The sequence below is a fragment of the Marmota monax genome, unplaced genomic scaffold, assembly GCF_021218885.2.
Source record: "Marmota monax isolate L192 unplaced genomic scaffold, Marmota_monax_Labrador192_F-V1.1 WCK01_AAM20220418_F8-fsc00182, whole genome shotgun sequence".
Lineage (NCBI taxonomy): Eukaryota > Metazoa > Chordata > Mammalia > Rodentia > Sciuridae > Marmota > Marmota monax.
Window position 1 is genome coordinate 1,235,921 of NW_026693043.1, and position 21,530 is coordinate 1,257,450.

Genomic DNA, 21,530 nt, shown 5'->3' on the forward strand with positions numbered 1-21,530 from the left:
CAAGAGAAAAGTCCAGCCCAATGAATAGTTGTTATTTGAGGCAAAATTTTCTTTCTGTTTAACTGGATTGGGCAGTTATGAGGAAGGCCATCTGGTTTCCATGAAACAAATATCTATTTGGTCAGCTCTGATTATTTATCTACTATTCTTTTACTTTCTACTTCTTTTTTTTTCTGGAAACTTCTAGCTTTATATGTTTTAGTCAGTTTTTTTTAATTGCTGTGACCATAAGACCTGACATGAATAATGTAGAGGAGGAAAAGTTTATTTGAGGTGCATGGTTTCAGAGGTTCAGTCTGTGGTCAGTCAACTCTATACCTATGGGTTCTGAGGTGAGGCAGGACATCACAGTGAAGGGGTATGGTGGAGAAAAGCCACTCAGGACATGGCAACAGGAAGCAGAGAGAGCTCCACTCACCAGGGACAAGATATAAACCCCAAAGGTATGATCCACCTTCCCCAGCCCCTCCCTACCTGCTTATAGTTACCACCCAGTTAATCCCTATCAATGGATTAAATCACTGATTAGATTACAACTATCATAATCTGATCATTTCACCTCTGAATGTTCTTGTGTTGTCTCACATATGAGCTTTTGGGGGACACTTCATATCTAAGCCATAATGCTAAATAAAAAGGTACCGCTTCAGCAGTCCAAACTAGAAAAACAGGAAGAAGACTCACAAAGGCCCAGAAATCTCAACATTTCATAGACATGTAAACCTAAAAAGTCCATAAACCAAAAGGATTTTTGGGCAGTGTTTTACTATTTCTGAATAACAACCAATTCCAAAACTTAGTACTCTAAAATAACAACAAATTTATTATATCTCATGATTTTGTGGGCCACAAATGTGGTGAAGGTTTATTGTGACCATATTTTCTGTTCCACATGGTGCTGACTGGGGTCACTTGATGGTATTCAGTTAATGGCATGTTTCGTCTGGAATATCCAAGATGTTTTCAATCACACATATGGTACATATGGAACTCTGGTAAGGATGGCAGGAAGGCCATCTTTAATCAGTGGCCTTCACTCAGCCTCTTCACTCAGTCTCTCAGCAGCATACATGAACTTTTTGCATTGTAGTTCAGGGCTCCAAGGGATGAAGTTAGAAGCAGATGGTTCTCTTTTTTAAAAAAGTTTTTTTTTTAGGGCTGGAGCTGGGGCTCAGGGATAGAGTGCTCGCCTAGTATGTGTAAGGCTGGGTTTGGTCCTCAGCACCTCATAAAGTAAAATAAAGACATTCTGTCCACCTATAACTAAAAAATAAATATTTAAAAAAATTTTTAGATGTTGATGGACCTTTATTTTATTCATATATTTATATATGGTGCTGATAATAGAACCCAGTGTCTCACACATGCTGGGCAAGTGCACTACCACTGAGCCACAATCCCAACCCAGAAGAGATGGTTTTCTTAAAGGGTGAGCCAAGAACTAGCACAAAATCACTTCTCTATCTTTTTTTTGGTTGAAAGAGTCAGGAATAATACAGATTCAAGAACTGGAGAAACAAACCCATCTCTTAATGTGAGATGTGTCAAAGAATGTGTAGCCATCTTTAATCTATCACCCTTTTATAATTCTTTCAATTCTTCAGCCCCAGCACTAAGTCTTAATACACCATTTTTATCTCAGGATCTAGTGTTGTTCAAGCTTCCTATAATTTTCCTGGTCTGATCTGTCTATAGTTGGAGTCAATTGGTGGGGGGTATTTTATCTTATTACCAGTCTTTTTTTTTTTTTTAACAATATACACCATGTTTATTTAAAAGGATCAATTCCTTCCAAATACAAGAACTGTATTAAAGCAATACTGTCAACACGAAACAGTGGTCACATTACATATCTGCAGGCTTAAGCATTGCAAATGATATATTTTTTAATCTTATGGCTAGATATTTTCACTGAAACACAGTGTTAGCACTTAGACAAGATAGAGCTGGAACAGAACAAAAACATTTGTTCATGCTTTTTAGAGCTAATTGGTGGGTAATATATCCCATTTTAAAGTTTATTGCCTTAAACTGCTTTTATGACAATGGTTCAGGCACAAGTGCTCCTACTTAGCAACAAAAAGAAACACTCTTGCCCCTTAATTTTATTATTCAGTCTTATGTTTTCTATTTCTCATACGAGGACATGTCTGTATCACAACTGATGTTCTCCAGTTTTTACTTAAAGAACACTGACACACACACAGGCCAAAGTGAGACAGCTCAGAATTTAGAGCTGTAACTAGTGAAATACAGGAGAAAAATTTTGTGACAAAAGAATAAAAATTCCTGGTAATTTTAATCATAACAAACTAGGTTCTATTTTTTTTTTTTTTTGTCATTAAGGGAAAAGCCCTAGTTTCAAGATGGGTCTGGCCTTAGATTTAGGCAATCGATAACACAATGAAGTTAAAACACAAGACATAACCTGTTCCCCAAGTCACAAAATGACACTGTTGAGTAAGTTTTTCTTCACTTGTCTTTGTCTTCCTTTTTTTCCTTTTCCTTTTTTTTTTTTGGTGGAAAACATCTCAGTAATCAATGCTGGAGAAAATATTTTTCAAGAGTAACAGCATATTCATATGAGGGGCGAAAGAATGTTTTTAGCCTATTGCTATGATCTTCAAAAAATATAAAATTAAATTTACAAAAAACTGGAAGACCAAAGGATAAGCAGTCTGGTATTTGCTTCAGTGTCCAGCACTATCATAATGATTTCCTAGCATAAAAGCAAAAAGTTCATGGATCTCAAGTATCTTCAATAACTGCCAGTATAACTTGTAACTACTGTCCTTGCTTCTTGGAGAGATACCTTTCCCAATATTTGTGATTTAGCTCCAAAAAGTCATCTAATTTTGCTATTTCCTTGAGGTACTGAGTTAATTTTAGAAGTTCTTTGTCCTTATCTCGATTTAGGTGTGCTTTCATAAAAGGCCTTATCTTTAGTCCATTTTGTGTATTCATTAGAAAATTTCTTCCTATGTCATCAAACATAATGGTGTTCTTTTTACTGTAAAACTCGGAAAACTTTCCCCATATAACACCAAGAGGCTTTACATCTATTAATCCTCTTCTTGGAGTATGCACCGTTATCATAGCAGCACTGTCCAACATGAAGGTAATCTTGTAATTTGCATTTGTGCTCACGCCCAGCTCTTTCATTTTAGCTTCAATCCACTTCATATTTGTTGCAGACCAAATAACAATGTCATAATCTTCATATGAAGATGTTAGAAATTCATGAAGATATGGCCTCATTAATTCTACACCAGTCTCTGCACAAGACCTATGGTCAAATAATGTATAATCAACATCTAGTACCAAAAGCTTTTTTCCTTCTCTGGGAGGATTTAATATTTCCACTTTGTATTCTTTCACTCTGCGAGAAATTTTCAGTAGGTTTTCTTCCCTATTTTCTACTTCAACGACTTCATCTTCAATATCAAAGTCATTGACAACATCATCATTGTCAGGGGGTGGACCTAAGACATCTTCCAAGCTCTCCTCACGAGTTCCCATCATCATGATTTTAGTATTTGGTTTCAGTTTGAGAGCTCCAAGCTTAACATCATTTTCTGCAGGTTTGCCTTTAACTTTGAGTCCAAGTAACTTTTGGCGTTCTGGCAGCACTCCTGTAAGTGTCTTGAGAAACTGTTTGAGATCTAGCACAGTATCATCTTCTGAAAGTGTGGTCACTGAATATTCCTGTCCACCCCATTTTACAATGATAGGGAGAGCCATTCTTGAAGCATATGAGGCAGTGAGCTTTCCTTTGGGAAAAATAGCTGGAGCGCAGCGGACCCTGCTGCAGAGGACGCTGACACCGTCCACCAAAGAACCAAAGGCGACCTATTACCAGTCTTAATGACCCATCTGCTCTGGGATCCTGAATCTTTGCACATATCCTCCCCCTTTGTATGTTCTTGACACTTCCTTAAAATATCCTACCCTGAGGGCTGAGGTTGTGGCTCAGTGGTAGAGCACTTGCCTACCATGTGTGAGGCATAGGGTTCGATCCTCAGCACCACATAAAAATAAAGTGAAGGTATTGTGTCCACCTACAACTAAAAATATACATATTAAAAAAATCCTACCCTGAAAATGTTCCTGAGCTATTGCAAAAGTATGGAATATTTTTTTAAGAAAAGTAATTATAATATATCACTAAATTTCTCTTTGGTTGATCTTGAGGCTGTGTGAAAACAAAACAAAACTAAACAAAACAAAATGAATCCAGAGAGTGTGTTGGTAAAATCATATTTGGGTGCAATGTTCTATCCACACTGGTCTTACTTTAGTTCTTCAAACACACCAGGTTCTTTCCCATAACAAGAACTTTGTGTGTACCTCTTTCCCTACCTGTAACAACTTGTCTAATGTCCACTTAACCTAATGATTTCAGCTTGGATGGCATACATCCAAAAAATGTGGGTTCAGTCCTTTATCTAAGTTAGTGTCCTTATTTTCTGATCGCCTAGCCTTTGTTCCTCTCCCTTCCTTCATAGCATATATTATGATTTGTAACTAGATATTTATTTTCATATTTGTTTCTTTGTCATTTGCCTCTCCCATTATATATAAGCTTCTGGAAGGTAGAGATCATCTGTTTTATTCACCACTATATTGGCTCACCAAATATTTGTTAAATGAATGAATAGATGTGTATGTGTGTGTATGCCTGTGCACACATATTGTGAGAGAGTATCATGTAGGCAGGCTATTCTACTTCAAATAATGCCCCTGGGATCAGCTCCCACACCTGTTTCTACTTTTTTATTGCAGTTCTCCTATCTCCATTACTCTAAACACTCAAGACACCATTTTAGAAGTAGTCTGATGGTGATGGCAGCAGACCATGTGACCATAATGAAGGAGATCACTTTCATGGATCAAGGCCAAACTGGAATTGACCTCTTATATGTATTCTCAGAGAATTGTTGAAGATATAATTAAAAGAAGAACAGCAAAGAAGCTGGGATAATGACAAATAGTTGTCTTCAATAGCTTTTCTTTGTTTTCATAGTGTTAAAGTTTTTAGTTGGGCATATACTGTTTGAAATAATGAAGACATGTATCAGCTTCCCTTGCAGCTAGATGAGAACATATGTCTGCATTCTTCCCAACAGGATACAAGAAGTACTAGACTAACATATGTCTATCTTGTTTCTTATAATCCAGATACTGTCCTCTTGGACCACTGAGACAAGGGTCATAGCCTCAGGATGGAGGAGCCGTGAGTTGAAAGGAATTTAGGATGCTGAGGAGTTTGTGAGCAAAGCTTCTATGTTAGCTTTGGTCAGCACATCTCCAGACTTTCATAGGAAGCTAAAATTATATTCTACTTTTTAAAAGTTAAGTGTCTATAAGGTTTATTTTTATTTTTTGCCCATCTCTGGTAAAATGAAGCTTAACGGTACAAACTAGTGTCTGGAGTTAGATTATGTGAGATTGATCACCAGCAATGTGAGAAAAACACAGGATAGTACAATACCAATTATAGGACAGAGGGTGTCACTGGTAATGGGCTTCATGATATTCCTTAAAATATTTCCAAAGGTGGGTTTTTAATGAGAAAAACAGGAGTCCTCCTTTTAGGCTTTCCTTTCTTTGACTATACAAAGGATTGGGAAAATTATTCCACTCCTAGAGGGCTCTCTGATTTCACCAGTGACTTCAGCAATATCTTAAAGCACAAATTGATTCCTTTATTACTGTTAGAAAGTTCAGCTGCCAGATTATACTGATTTCCTGAAGTCATTTTGGACAAAGGAAAGGTCACATTGTTTTTTTCAGTAAAGATATGTTTTTCCTTCTGTATCACTTGCCTGGTCTTCTTTTTTCAGCTTTTCTTTTGTGATAAATGTCTTAAATAAGACATTTCCCAAGATACTTAAAGCAATAACACTTAACCTTTGCACAACCTTTCATCTCCAGAATCTTTTACAATGGTTACTGAAGTCAGAAAACTTCCTGCAAAGGCCACTGGTGTTACAAGTGAGTATGAAGGGAGTTTTGACTTCAAGAACTATTAGATATAATTTTAGAAGTAACAGAAAGCATTATTAAGAGTTGGGTTGTGTGAGATGTTCTTGGTGCTCATGCAAAGAACTCTGGATCCTGAAGAATCTCATGTGGTACAAAGTCTCACGTGATATCCCTGTGAGCACTGAACATAGAAGTTGGCATCTCTATCATGACTGCTCTTGTTCTGGTTCTTTCCCTGTACTCTCTCTTTCTTTCTCTGCCCTTACTGCCTTTTATCTCCATCTTAACAAATGTTTCTCTGTTGACTTCCAGCAATGCCTTCTCCCATGGGTTGAGATTGGCTTTTCCTACACCTGAAACAAGGATTTGAAGGCAAGGAGTATATGAGAAATGTCTAAGAGAGCTCAATTCCACTGGGGACCTCTGGAAGACAATGAAGAAAATGACTCAGAGCTGTCCCACCTGAGAGATGAGAGAGCTAGATATTTTTTTTATCAAGCCCTCATGCATGCTAGGCAAGAACTCTACTGCTGAGCTACACCCCAGGTTTGTTATTTCTTTCCTTCTTTCTTTCTTTTCTTTTTGGTGCTGGAGATAAAACTCAGGGGTTCATGTATGCCAGGCAAACTCTCTGTCATTGAACCACATCTCCCAACCCCCTAAGTTATTTTTTATAAGTAAAGCTAAAGGGAAAATACATATGTTTGAGGATAACTGATTTTTATAAGCCTGTAGAATTATTTGATTTACTGAATTTTGTGCCTGTGTAACTAATAAGAAAATAAATAATCTATGAGGATTCATAATAAGAATTACAGATTAAAAAAAGAATTATAACTATTTGTCTATGTCAAATAGAGAATCTGATAATTTCAACATTATAGCAGAAGGCTTTCTCTGTTCTACTCTACCTTGCCAATATTTATTATTATTTTAATAATAATAATAAACATTATATAATATAAATAATATAAATATAATATAAATAAAATTATTATTATTAAAATATTATTTTAATAATAAATAAAATGGGGCATCTTTGAGCATCCATTTAATATGTGTCATCATATTAAACAATGGCAGAGAGGAGGAGGGTTTGGAAGAGAGGAGGACTGTAGTTCTTACCTTCTAGGATTTATAGCAGAGCAGGGAGAAAAGTCATATGCTAGAAATTAGAGATCAATTCTATAATTTATTAGAAGTTAATTAGAAATTAAATTTAAGGTTATACACAAAGCAGTGTAAGTCATTGCCATGGTAATGCTAAAGGAATGATAAACAAGGAAAATAATACTACAGTACATATGCACAGAACAGAGTGAATATATTATGATGAGTACAACTCACTAAGTGATAGGAATTCTTCAAATCCTTTATAAGGCTATGAAACCACAATGGTACATGTATGGGTTGTTGATCAAGATATTGTTATGTGGCACATGACTGTCCCAGATATAAAGGATGTAGCTCATAGAAAAGGAAAAAGTAGGGAACAGCAGAGAGATGGAATGGTCTCAGTGAGATGATGGTGGTATGCAGCTAAATGTCAAGTTGCAGAGGGAAAGAGGTGAAATTGATCAGGTGGGAGGAAGTGATGAAGTGTCAGGTAGGCCCAGGTGATGGAAGATCTTGACAGCCAGGCAGAAGCCCAGGAACTGGATTCAATTTGGAAAGTAGGGAAAAGGCAAGTTCAAAAGATTGTTAAGGGCTGGAGTTATGGCTTAGTGGTAGAGCATTTGCTTGGCATGCGGTGAGGCCCTGGGTTCCATCCTCAGTGCTGCATATAAATTAAATAAAAGATCCATTGACAGCTAAAAAATAATTTAAAAAAAGATTGTCAAATTTTGCTGGTTAATATGAGATTATTTATATTTAGTTGAGGTATAATTTACATAAGATGGTCAGTTAAAAATATACAGTTTGGTGAATTTTAACAAATATAAAACTGTAACTACCACCTAAAGAAAGTCATGAAACATTTTCATCACCCAAGAAGGGCCCTATGTGTACTTTTTTGGTCAATAATTGTCCTACCCTTACCTCTTAACCACTGTTGAGGTTTCATTGAACTATTCTTGACCTTCATATACATTGAATCATATATTATGTATTCTTTTATGACTTGCTTACTTTCTCTTAATTTTTTGAGATATTTAAATTCATTTATTTTTATTGTAGAGTGACATTTCATTGAATGAATACACTATAATTTGTTTAATTTGTTTATCCATTCTCCTGATTATGGAAATGGGGGTTGTTTCTTAGTTGTGAATAACATATCTGAGAACATTCTTTTTTTAAACTTTATTTTATTATTTACTTATCTTTATGTGGTGCTGAGGATTGAACCCAGTGCCTCACATGTGCTAGGCAAGTGCTCCACCACTGAGCCACAACCTCTGCCCTCTGCAAACATTCTTACATATGATTTTGGTGGACATGTACACTCATATCTCTTGAGCATATAATTGGAGGTGGGGCAACAGGGTCACAGTGTAGGTATATGTTTTCCTTTAGCACTTATTGTTCAATACTTGTCCAAAGTGGTTGAATGAGTTTATATTCACAACAACAATGGATGACAATTACTTTGGTTTCACAAGCTTGTCAGTACTTGTCAATGTCAATTGTTTCAATGTTTGATATATTCTCATTGTTGTCCAGTGAAAATTAAAAAAAAATATTTAAGAGAAAAAATGGTACACTAAAGGATGGATTAGGTGGGGGAGGAGACCAAATACAGATAAACCAGTTACAAGTGTCCCAATGTCTCTGAGAGGTCTTTAGAGTCTGGCCTGGCAGAATTTGGAGTTGTGGGGAGGAAGGGTTTAAATCTAGTGACTTTCCACAGCTTAGCAGAGACTCAGAACTCAGTTTTCAGTTAGTCTCTTCTATCTAGAAAAATTGTTCAGCATTTAAGTCACTTGCTATTAACTATAGCCAGGAGGTGGGGTCATCTTTAATTAATCTCTCTGAAAGAGATCTTATATTTTGGACACTGCAAATATTTGAAGAAATTTCCTAGTGGAGCCTGGAGAGAGTTTCAGAAATGAGAAGGCTTTCCATGGGTTAAATGAATTGCCAGTTGAGGATTTTTAATGCACTTTCCTGTTTGCTCTTTGCCGTGAGGGCCTATTGTTAGGATTTCTTCTTCTTTTCCTTCCCCTCTCCTTCCTTCTTTCTTTCCATTAATCTATCAGTGAATACACATTTGCTGAGAGCCTGGCACTGGCTGAGTGCCACAGTGGATCTAAAAATTAATTTTGACATATTCGGTCCTCCAGGATTTTGGTGCATTCAAGAAAGGATTCGACAAGTACACACACATAAAAAACAAACAAACAAACAAACAAAAACCCTACACTATCAGGCAAGGCCATGTAAATATCTACTGCCCTGTATTTGTGATGACCCCCCACACTTCTGCTTAGAATTCATCGATAAAGAGAGAATACATCTGCTCCTAGACTTACAGTGGGATGGTATCCCTATGACATTTTTTGGTAAATGGGTGGAACTGGAGACTATCATGCTAAGTGAAATAAGCCAATCCCAAAAAATCAATGGCTGAATGTTCTCTCTGATATGTGGATGCTAATACACAATAAGGGACTGGGAGAGAAGAATACAAGTTCATTGGATTAGTCAAAGGGGAATGAAGGGAAGGGAGAGGGGATAGGAGTAGGAAAGACAGTAGAATGAATCAAACATAACTTTCCTATGTTCATATATGAATATATTACCAGTGAAGATCCACATCATGTACAACCACAAGAATGGGATCCTAATTAGAATAAGTTATATTCCATGTATATATGATATGTCAAGATACACTCTACTGGGCTGGGGCTGGGGCTCAGCAGTAGAGCATTCACCTAGTGCGTGCAAGGCCCTGGGTTTGATCCTCAGCACCACATAAAAATAAGTAAAAAAAAAAAATAAAGGTATTGTGTCCAACTACAACTAAAAAAATAAGTATTTTTTTAAAAAAATACACTCCACTGTTATGTATGTCTAAAAGGAACAAATAAAGAAATTTTAAAAACCATTATAAGTGGAAAATATCATAAATCAAAAATACATTGGCTACACCTAACCCACTGTCATGTCCCAGCTTAGCAACACAGCACATTTTCTTTGGCTGCTCCTTCTTCTGCCTTTCATGGTCAAACTTCCATTAAAAGGTCACACATTCTCACTGCTATCATTTCTTTAATTCCTATCTATACAACTCCCTGTGATGTGGCTTCATCTCTTTCACAGCAACAAAACAGTGCTTCATTGATCCCTGGGGTCTCCATGTTGCGTGAATATTGTGATTCAGTCGACCTGCAGTCTAGCTGTATCCAACACCATCTTAACATGCTCTCCTCCACTGGGTTTGGTGGTCCCACTTCTAGTTTTCCTCTGACTACTGATGCTTAATCTTAAAACAAAACAAAACATTTTCCTCTACTAGGCCTCTATATGCTGGAGATTTGTGGCCTTTTTTGTTTTTATCTATGCTTTTCCCCTAAGTGGCCCAATTAGGTACTTAAAAATTCTGCTTTAGCCAGGCATGGTGGTGCATGCCAGTCATCCCAGCTACTTGGGAAGCTGAAGCAGGAGGATTGGGAATTCAAAGCCAGCCTCAGTAAATTAGTGAGGTCTTTAGCAATTAAATGTCTCAAAATAAAAAATAAAAAGGGCTGGTAGCTCAGTGGTTAAATGCCTCTGGGTTCAATCCCGGTACCAAAAAACACAAAAACAAAAACAAATAAACCCTTCTGCTTTGATCTATATACAAATGGTGCCTAAATTTCTCTATTTAATCTAGATGCTTCTCTGCTCTACATTAGATCTATAGATCCAACTTTCTGTTTGACATGTTCACTTTAATATCCTCAAACTAGGTCAAATTCCACATGTGCAAAACTGAATTCATGATCTCTTCCCTCTAACAGTCTTCCTTGTCATTGCAAGCCATCCAACCCCTAGGCATTCATTTATGCATTTCTGAAGCTAGACACACAGCCATGACCATATTTCCCTCTTAATTTCTTATATGAAATTCGTTGATTTCTTGTTGATTTTACTTCCTAAAATATTTCTCAATTCCATTCATTTCTTCACCCAAGTCTAAGCTACCAGCAGCTCTCATCTTAACGACTATCATGAGCTCAACCTCAATCAGGGTCCACTCTACCTCCATTTCAAAACTCTTCCACTCAGAAGAGTGACTTTTCTAGATGTAAATAGGATCATGTTACTGTTGGTGCTCTGCAACAGTGGCTTCCACATCTGTGGATTCAACTAACCCCAGATGGAAAATATTTGAGAAAAAAAATACATTTGCTCTGAACACATACAGACTTTTCTTGTCATTATTTCCTAAAGAATATAGTATAACAACTATTTACATAACATTTACATTGTATTAAGTATTAGAAATGATTTAGAGATGATTAAAAGGATATGGGGGAAGCCGGGCATGGTGGCACATTTCTTTTTTTTTTTTTTTTTTTTTTTTTTTAATTTTTTTTTATTGGTTGTTCAAAACATTATAAAGCTCTTGACATATCATATTTCATACATTAGATTCAAGTTGGTTATGAACTCCCAATTTTACCCCAAATACAGATTGCAGAATCACATCGGTTACACATCCACATTTTTACATAATGCCCTATTAGTAACTGTTGTATTCTGCTACCTTTCCTATCCTCTACCATCCCCCCTCCCTCCCCTCCCATCTTCTCTCTCTACCCCATCCACTGTAATTCATATCTCTCCTTGTTTATTTTCCCATTCCCCTCACAACCTCTTATATGTAATTTTGTATAACAATGAGGGTCTCCCTCCATTACCATGCAATTTCCCTTTTCTCTCCCTTTCCATCCCACCTCATGTATCTGTTTAATGTTAATCTTTTCTTCCTGCTCTTCCTCCCTGCTCTGTTCTTAGTTGCTCTCCTTATATCAAAGAAGACATTTGGTATTTGTTTTTTAGGGATTGGCTAGCTTCACTAAGCATAATCTGCTCTAGTGCCATCCATTTCCCTGCAAATTCTATGATTTTGTCATTTTTTAGTGCTGCGTAATACTCCATGGTGTATAAATACCACATTTTTTTTATCCATTCATCTATTGAAGGGCATCTGGGTTGGTTCCACAGTCTAGCAATTGTGTATTGTGCTGCTATGAACATCGATGTAGCAGTATCCCTGTAGTACGCTCTTTTAAGGTCTTCAGGGAAAAGTCCAAGAAGGGCAATAGCTGGGTCAAATGGTGGTTCCATTCCCAGCTTTCCCAGGAGTCTCCATACTGTTTTCCAGATTGGCCGCACCAGTTTGCAGTCCCACCAGCAATGTACAAGAGTACCCTTTTCCCCACATCCTCTCCAGCACTTGTTGTTGTTTGACTTCATAATGGCTGCCAATCTTACTGGAGTGAGATGGTATCTTAGGGTGGTTTTGATTTGCATTTCTCTGACTGCTAGAGATGGTGAGCATTTTTTCATGTACTTGTTGATTGATTGTATGTCCTCCTCTGAGAAGTGTCTGTTCAGGTCTTTGGCCCATTTGTTGATTGGGTTATTTGTTTTCTTATTGTTTAATTTTTTGAGTTCTTTGTATACTCTGGATATTAGGGCTCTATCTGAAGTGTGAGGAGTAAAAATTTGTTCCCATGATGTAGGCTCCCTATTTACCTCTTTTATTGTTTCTCTTGCTGAGAGAAAACTTTTCAGTTTAAGTAAGTCCCATTTGTTGATTTTTGTTATCAACTTTTGTGCTATGGGTGTCCTATTAAGGAATTTGGAGCCCGACCCTACAATATGTAGATCGGAGCCAACTTTTTCTTCTATCAGACGCAGAGTCTCTGATTTGATATCTAGCTCCTTGATCCACTTTGAGTTAACTTTTGTGCATGGCGAGAGGAGGGGATTCAGTTTCATTTTGTTGCATATGGATTTCCAGTTTTCCCAGCACCATTTGTTGAAGATGCTATCCTCCCTCCATTGCATGCTTTTAGCTCCTTTATCAAATATAAGATAGTTGTAGCTTTGTGGATTAGTCTCTGTGTCCTCTATTCTGTACCATTGGTCCACCCTCCTGTTTTGGTACCAGTACCATGCTGTTTTTGTTACTATTGCTCTGTAATATAGTTTTAAGTCTGGTATCGCTATACCGCCTGATTCACACTTCCTGCTTAGAATTGCTTTTGCTATTCTGGGTCTTTTATTTTTCCATATGAATTTCATGATTGCTTTATCCATTTCTACAAGAAATGCCGTTGGGATTTTGATTGGCATTGCATTAAACCTATAGAGAACTTTTGGTAATATCGCCATTTTGATGATGTTAGTTCTGCCTATCCATGAACAGGGTATATTTTTCCATCTTCTAAGATCTTCTTCTACTTCTCTTTTTAGGGTTTTGTAGTTTTCATTATATAAATCTTTCACCTCTCTTGTTAGGTTGATTCCCAAGTATTTTATTTTTTTTGAGGATATTGTGAATGGAGTGTTTTTCCTCATTTCCGTTTCAGAAGTTTTGTCGCTGATATACAGAAATGACTTTGATTTATGCGTGTTGATTTTATATCCTGCCACTTTGCTGAATTCATTTATTAGTTCTAGTAGTTTTTTTGTAGACCCTTTTGGGTCTTCTAGGTATAGAATCATGTCATCTGCAAATAGTGATAATTTAAGTTCTTCCTTTCCTATTTTTATGCCTTTAATTTCTTTCGTCTGTCTAATTGCTCTGGCCAGTGTTTCGAGAACTATATTGAATAGAAGTGGTGATAGAGGGCATCCCTGTCTTGTTCCAGATTTTAGGGGGAATGCCTTCAATTTTTCTCCATTGAGAATGATGCTAGCCTGAGGCTTAGCATAGATAGCTTTTACAATGTCGAGGTAAGTTCCTGTTATCCCTAGTTTTTCTAATGTTTTGAACATAAAGGGATGCTGTACTTTGTCGAATGCTTTTTCTGCGTCTATTGAGATGATCATATGGTTCTTATTTTTAAGTCTATTGATGTGGTGAATAACATTTATTGATTTCCGTATATTGAACCATCCTTGCATCCCAGGGATGAATCCAACTTGATCATGGTGCACAATTTTTTTGATGTGCCTTTGTATCCGGTTCGCCAGAATTTTATTGAGGATTTTTGCATCTATGTTCATCAGAGATATTGGTCTGTAGTTTTCTTTCTTTGAGGTGTCTTTGTCTGGTTTCGGAATCAGGGTGATGTTGGCCTCATAGAATGAATTTGGCAGAGCTCCTTCTTTTTCTATTTCCTGAAATAACTTGAAAAGTATTGGTATTAATTCTTCCTTAAAGGTTTTGTAAAACTCCGCTGTATACCCATCCGGTCCTGGGCTTTTCTTGGTTGGAAGTCTTTTGATTGCTTCTTCTATTTCATCTATTGTTATTGGTCTGTTTAAGTTGTGAGTATCCTCCTGACTCAGTCTGGGCAAATCATATGACTTAAGGAATTTATCAATGTCTTCACTATCTTCTATTTTATTGGAATATAGGTTTTCAAAATAATTTCTAATTGTCTTCTGTATTTCTGTAGTGTCTGTTGTGATATTGCCTTTTTCATCCCGTATGTTAGTGATTTGAGTTCTCTCTCTTCTTCTCTTCGTTAGCATGGCTAAGGGTCTGTCGATCTTATTTATTTTTTCAAAGAACCAACTTTTAGTTTTGTTAATTTTTTCAATAGTTTCTTTTGTTTCAATTTCATTGATTTCCGCTCTGATTTTAATTATTTCTTGCCTTCTGCTACATTTGCTGTTGTTTTGCTCTTCCTTTTCTAGGGCTTTGAGATGAAGTGTGAGCTCATTTATTTGTTGGTTTTTCCTTTTTTTGAGGAATGACCTCCAAGCGATGAATTTCCCTCTTAAAACTGCTTTCATTGTGTCCCATAGATTCCGATATGTTGTGTCTGTATTTTCATTTATCTCTAAGAATTTTTTGATTTCTTCCTTTATGTCTTCTGTAACCCATTGATCATTCAGTAACATATTGTTCATTTTCCATGTGATGTAGGATTTTTCCTTCCGTCTTTTATCATTGATTTCCAGTTTCATTCCATTATGATCAGATAAAATGCATGGTATTATCTCCACCCCTGTATATTTACTGGTGGCACATTTCTATAATCCAGAAGTTTGGGAGGCTGAGGCAGGATGATCACAAGTTCAAAGCCAGCCTCAGTAACTTTCTTAGCAAGACCCTGTTTCAAAATAAAAATAAGAAGAGCTGGGGATGTGGCTCAGTGGTTGAGTACTGCTGGGTCCAATCTCCAGAAACAAACAAACAAACAAAACAAACAAAACAAATATATATATATATATATATATATATATATATATATGTGTGTGTGTGTGTGTGTGTGTGTGTGTGTGTGTGTGTGTAAGTTCTATGCAAATACTTTGTCCTTTGTCCTTTTGTATAAAGAACTTGAACCTTAGTGGATTTGGGTATCTATGGGGGTTCAGAGGTTCTAGACCCAATCCCCTGTGGATACCAGTGGCCAATTGAATTTTTTCCTTAAAAGGCTTCAATAGATTTCCATCGCTCATAGAACATAGACCAAAATGTTCATCTGGCCTTAAAGACCCTACAAATACTGGCCATCACCAACTTCAGCATTACCTCTTTCCCTATTTCCTCCTTTTCTCTCTGTGCTGCCGACACTCAGATCTCCTCTTAGTCCTCCCTATCTCACAAACCTCCAACAGGACTTATGTAGCTGCAGATTGTCCAGAACAATCCCTTCACCCTCCCTCCTCTACCCAGTTAATTCCTACACATAGTTTTATGTCTGGATTCCTAAACCAGACCTGACTCCACAGATCCCACCGCACTAAGTCCAGCCACTTGTCCCCAAAAGCAAACAGAAAAGAAAATGGTAAAAAATCAAGAAAGGAAACTTTAATCAATATGGCCATACTGGGAAGGTTAAGGGAGATCCAGCATCTCAGCTCTGTTTTCAGGGTGTTAATAGGAGTTTTGGATTTAAATAGAGGATGAATAGAAATTCATTGGATTAGACAAAGGGGAATGAAGAGAAGGGACAGGGATGGGAATAGGAAAGACCATAGAATGAATCAGATACAACTATTCCTAAGTTCATATATGAATACACGACCAGTGAAACTCCACATCATGCACAACCCCAAGAATGGGAAGTGATACTTCATGAATGTATACTGTGTCAAAATGCACTCTACTGTCATGTATATACCGAAAGAACAAATCTAAAAAAAATGAAATGGGACAGGGAGCAAGGGGTATGCATAATTAGGCAGTGTGGGTCAACCTGCTGCTGGATCATTATCTCATTACTTCAGTCTGGTTCTGTGAGGTGGCTCTGGAGAAGTCCTTATCACTTGAGAGGAAGCAATTTCCACCTGTTGTCCAGGATGTTTATCTCTCAGACCTGTGATCATGGAAGGGGGCAATTCAGTTCCCAAGAGAGGGTGGTTCCTGCTTGGTGGGGGTGGGGTGTCAGTCTCCTTGTGGAGTGGTGTGTCTGCCTCCTGCTGTTCTGGAAGGAGTAGGACAAAGAATGAAGACTTGTAGGCACCACTCCAGGGTCTGATGCTAGAAAAGCTGGCAGTTGCAATGTCCCTGCAAATCTTGCCTCAGTCTTGAAGGGGGATGAGATAGGTTAGGTAAATTTAGGGTTGATAAACCTTGTGAGTGCAGTTGAGATGCCTACTCCTGAAACGATTATCATGCTTCAGTGCTGAGCTGGGCAGAGACCTGACTCAAAGTGTAAAGTCATAAAGGAGGCAGATACAAAGTGGAGGCAGAGATGTTAGGCTTCATGCCACTTTTTCTTACCCATAGGGCATCTGCAGGCTTGAGAATCACTGCTTTTTGCAAAGGCAGCCTCTCCAAGTCCTTGTTAAAGCTTGAATCCCAGATTAAATAACGCCAAATCTAGATCATTCTAGAGCCCCCCCTTGCTATATGTCTCATAACACTGGGTACCTTCCTTTAATGGTACTTGGCACAGCTTATAATGATCCACCACAGTAATCTATGATTACTTTATGAAGAGTTGTCTTCCGCACCGAACTCTAAGTTGTATGGAGGTTGTAATAATGTCAGCTTTTGTTCATCCTTGTCTCATTGAAGTAATTGGTGGTGATCTGGAGCACAGTAAGCATTCAATGAATGTATGTTAAATAAACAAATGAAGGAATGGGTTGAGTTAAGCTGTGTTCTACTGTGTGTCATGGAGGAGTGTTGGAAAAATCCTTACTGTTCATTTGTGTTGGATTTCCTGTCAACAACACCAGTCAGGCATGTTAAATATTCCAATTAGAGGTTTGTGAAAATAAAAGGAAAATTACAATGAAAGCAATATTAAAGGAGCCTTTAAAAATAGAGTCAGGAGGCCATTAGGAAGAAGGATTTATAGCATGTCTCCAATTGCTGCCTGGAATGTGAACTTTAGTCACCTCTACCCTTTGACCTCAGACATCTGGAACATCCAGAATTACTAGACAATTACATTGTGCCCAGAGGCTCAAGATGCACATCAAGAGGTTATCAGACTCTTGTTTTATGGACATTTACATTCTATTTGTACATTTAAAATATTGTACCTTTAACTGGTCACACAGCCTCTATTCTTCCTCTTCCTTCTCTTCTTCTTCCTACTCCTCTTCTTCCTTCTTCTCCTCCTGTTTCTCCTCCTCCTTCTCCTCCTTGTGGATCTAGGGATGGAATCCAGGGTCTTGTGCATGCTGGGCAAGGGCTCTACAGCTGAGCCATACCCCACTGTTCATGTTCCTTTATAACTTCTCCATAGCCTGTTCCTTTTTAATCATCAATCACTCATATAGACTCCCTCTTTCCCTTCCTGCCTCAGAACACTGATTCAGAGCTATCTGAAACCATCTCTAAACTGTAATTCTTCAGACTCCAGATCAATTCTTTTCTACTTTTCCAGTTTGAGTTTGAATTGATTGACAGGTTGAAACTGGTTTCCTAGACTATATAGAGCCTGCTACAAATACTGAATTTGGCCTGTACAATGTTTTGGGAAAACCTGAAATGAACATGAAGACTTCAGTATGTCCGGATTTCATGTAAAAATGGGAATTTCTGGCTTTTCCTGAAAAAAAAAAAGAGGCTCTGGCAACACTAGACTCACATTTCCTTGTAGCAGTAATCAACCAGAGTTGAAAAGGGGTTGTCTCATTTTGCTATTGTCACCACCTAGTCTCTACTCATTTAATTACCAGTTTGGCCTGTATAGACATATACCTTTGGGGCTCACTGTTCTTGGTCTGAGCTTCCTTTATTAGAAATCACCGGACCCAGCTAATTGGGTCATCCAATAAATTTCCTGGATTTTTGCCATGGAAAAAACCACACTGTTATTTTTTTTCCTTAATTTTTAGGAGGTTAACTTTGAAATGAATTCTTTCATTTATTAGCAAAGACTTAGACACTTCACTTTTTTAAATTTTTTTTTTTTTTTGAGTACTGGGCATTGAACCCAGGAGTGCTCTACTATCACTGAGCTATCACCAACCCCCCTTTTTTTTTCATTGGGGATAAGGTCTAGCTAAGTTGCTGATGCTGGCTTTAAATTTGTGATCCTCCTTCCCCAGCCTCTCCAATCACTGTGATTACAGGCATGTGCCACTGTGCCCCACTAGACTCTTCACTTTTGTCTGCAAATGTCCAATGGGTGAAGAGAATCAGGATTAAAGACTAGGTATCTCTGTCTCCATTTTGCATCTGTCTCCTTTGCTGTGAGTCAGCTTTGATTTCAGGAACTCTGTATTGATAAACATCTCCTGATGAGCTGAAGCTACCTTGAAGGCAACAGCAAATTTCTTATCATGGACAGGGAAGGGCATCCCTGACCCATCTACACCAGACCACACCTGAACAAAATCACCTGCTTTGGCAGCTGTGCAAATCCTCTGGCTATGCAAACCCTTCCCCTCCTTGCCCTCATTCCTCTTTCTATAAAACTTCAAAGTCATTGCCAGCCCCTGGAAGACAAGGATGTGGGTTCCCTTGTCTTCTCATTGTAATTACACTGATTAAAGCTCCTTTCATGCTTTTTGCCATTACATTTTCTGTTTGTCTTTTGGGGTGAGTGACCAGACCTCATTTGTTGGATCCCCAGAATCAGGCCTCTGGCAACAATCTAACCTTTTCATTTTAGAGATGAAATAACTGGGGTCTTGAGTAGGTAACAACTTTCCCAGGCTCACAAAATTAGTTCTTCTGTCTGTGGGCTAGTATGCTTTGAAATATCAAAGAAAATGTTTAGGGAAACATTTTTTAAAATAAATTTGCCATTGAAATTTTAATGCTTTTAAATCTAGAAGAATTAATTTGAACACAAGTAATTCATCTTCTAAATGAGGCCAGGGCAAAAGGATAGTCAGTGTAGGTAATGAATGATTGGGCTGAGAAAATGGGGGATGATTCAAAGGAAATGGAATGTTAATACCTTCAGGACATCTACCCTTCCTCCAACTTGTTGTCAGCATTACCTGCTTCCAGGGAAAGGTTTCTCCTTGCAAGGATTTGTTAATGAATACCCCCTGGGTGGCTTCCTTCCTGGGCAGCTTCATTCAGCCTTTGGATCACTCCACCTTTTGGTCGCTAAGGCAGGATGGGAGGAAGGGGCATGAGAACAAAGGAAATCTGAAATTTATAAAAGGGGCAGGACTCAGGCACCAGCTTTAGACCCCTCTCTGCATGGAGCAATCTCTTTCTCTGTCTTTGTCTCTCTCTCTCTCTCTCTCTCTCTCTCTCTCTCTCTCTCTCTCTCTCTCTCTCTCTTTCTTCTATCCCTTAAATAAAACTTTTTGCTCTTATCTGGGTGTTTCTCAGGTGTTCAATCTTTGATACGGGGGTGGGGGGGGCGGGGCATAACCCTGATCCTGATTTTCAACACCATTATCATCTCTGGTCTTGTAAGTCTCAAGTTAGGCTCATTAATTTTTTTCCTTGAATTGTTTGGGAAAGTTAGTGTTGGTTGTATAGTAGTGACCATATAATAGTAGTAGTGTAGCAGTGGTCCATTTTATGGTTTGAATATAGCCTTTGCTGCTCTGCCACTACAACTTATTTTTTAAAAGGACTTGTTTCTTTCTCTTCCTCTCTCCCTGCTTCTCCCTATTCTCTCTCTCTCTCTCTCTCTCTCTCTCTCTCTCTCTCTCTCTCTCTCACACACACACACACACACACACACACACCTCAGGGGAAATAGGATTACCTTTCTTCCCCATCCTAGGCAGAGTTATCTGTCTCTGAGCACACACCCACCATGGGAATGAAGTAATCCAGATTTGGGGGATGGGATGGCACCAGAAGATCTCAGAAATGACTGTCTCCCAAATTAACAAGTGAATTATATCTCCAACAGAGAACACATGGAATGCAGCCTTTGAATCACCTCTTTAAAACCCCCCTGTTCCTACTGATGGGCAGAATCACATCCTCTGGGATATGAGTCCCCCGTGTTTCTCCTTTGCTAGCAAAGCAATAAACTTTCTTTTTCCTTTTTCTCAAAACTGTGTCCTCGTTATTGGGTTGGCATCAGGGACAAGGACCGAGGTTTCAGTACCAGTAGCAGTAGAACTAGCAATCAAACCCACTGTGTAAAAATGTAAATTGATAATCCTGAGCTAATAGCTTCCTTTTATAAAGGCTACTGATTCTTTCTTTGTGGGTTTTTGGTTTGTTTGTTTTTGAGCCTACGGAATGGAATTTTAATTCTAGTTTTAAGAATTTTAAAAATTCTAGTTTTAAAAATTAATTCTAGCATTTAAGAAATTGTGGTAAAATATACATACACAATGATAAAACTTATCACTGTAACTATGTAAAAGTGTGCAATTCAGTATTAAATTCACTCTCAGGCTGGGGGTGTAGTTAAGTGGAAGAGTGCTTGCCTAGCATGTGCAATGCCTTGGGTTCAGTCCCCACACCACACACACACACACACCCAAAACTGCACTCTCAATGTTGTGCAACTACCACCTCTATCTAGTTTCAGAACTTTTTCACCACCTACAATGGAATCCTAAAATCCATATTCCCACTCGTGCCTCCTCCTAGCTCCTGGAAACCACTAATATGCTTTCTCTCTCCATGTATTTGCCTATTCTGGACATTTCATATAGATGGAATCATTCAGTATATGACCATTTCTGTCTGACATGTTTCACTTCACATGTTTTTGAAGTTCATCCTTGTTGTAGCATGTTTTAAGTATTTACTTCCATTTTATGGCTGAACAATAGTCCATTATATGGAAGAGTCCATTTTGTTCATCCATCATGTGTGGATGGATATTTAGACTGCTTTTACCTTTTGGAAATTGTGATTTAATCTACTTGGAGTACTTGTATACAAGGGGTTTTTTTTTGTTGTTCCAACTTTTCAAGTTTTCTTTCAGAAACCCGTTTTTATTTTAAATTTCTGAAACGCTGCTTTCCTATTGTGAATAAAATTAAAAAAGAAGTTGTCAGGTCAACTGGTAGATCTACTGACTTCTCCATTTCTGGTA

General features: G+C 37.9%; 1 protein-coding gene across 1 annotated transcript; it reads right to left on the reverse strand.

Annotated features, from left to right (window-relative positions):
* Positions 1-1,767: 1,767 nt before the first annotated feature.
* Positions 1,768-3,844, reverse strand: LOC124098898 (ubiquitin-like domain-containing CTD phosphatase 1). The gene has a single exon (XM_046453858.2). It carries the CDS (start codon positions 3,739-3,741, stop codon positions 2,785-2,787), a length of 957 nt encoding a protein of 318 aa, XP_046309814.1. The 5' UTR covers positions 3,742-3,844; the 3' UTR covers positions 1,768-2,784.
* Positions 3,845-21,530: the final 17,686 nt, after the last annotated feature.

What these genes read in the sequence shown, in the direction of transcription:
- LOC124098898 (XM_046453858.2), bottom strand. Translation starts at nt 3,741, where the DNA reads ATGGCTCTCCCTATCATTGTAAAATGGGGTGGACAGGAATATTCAGTG.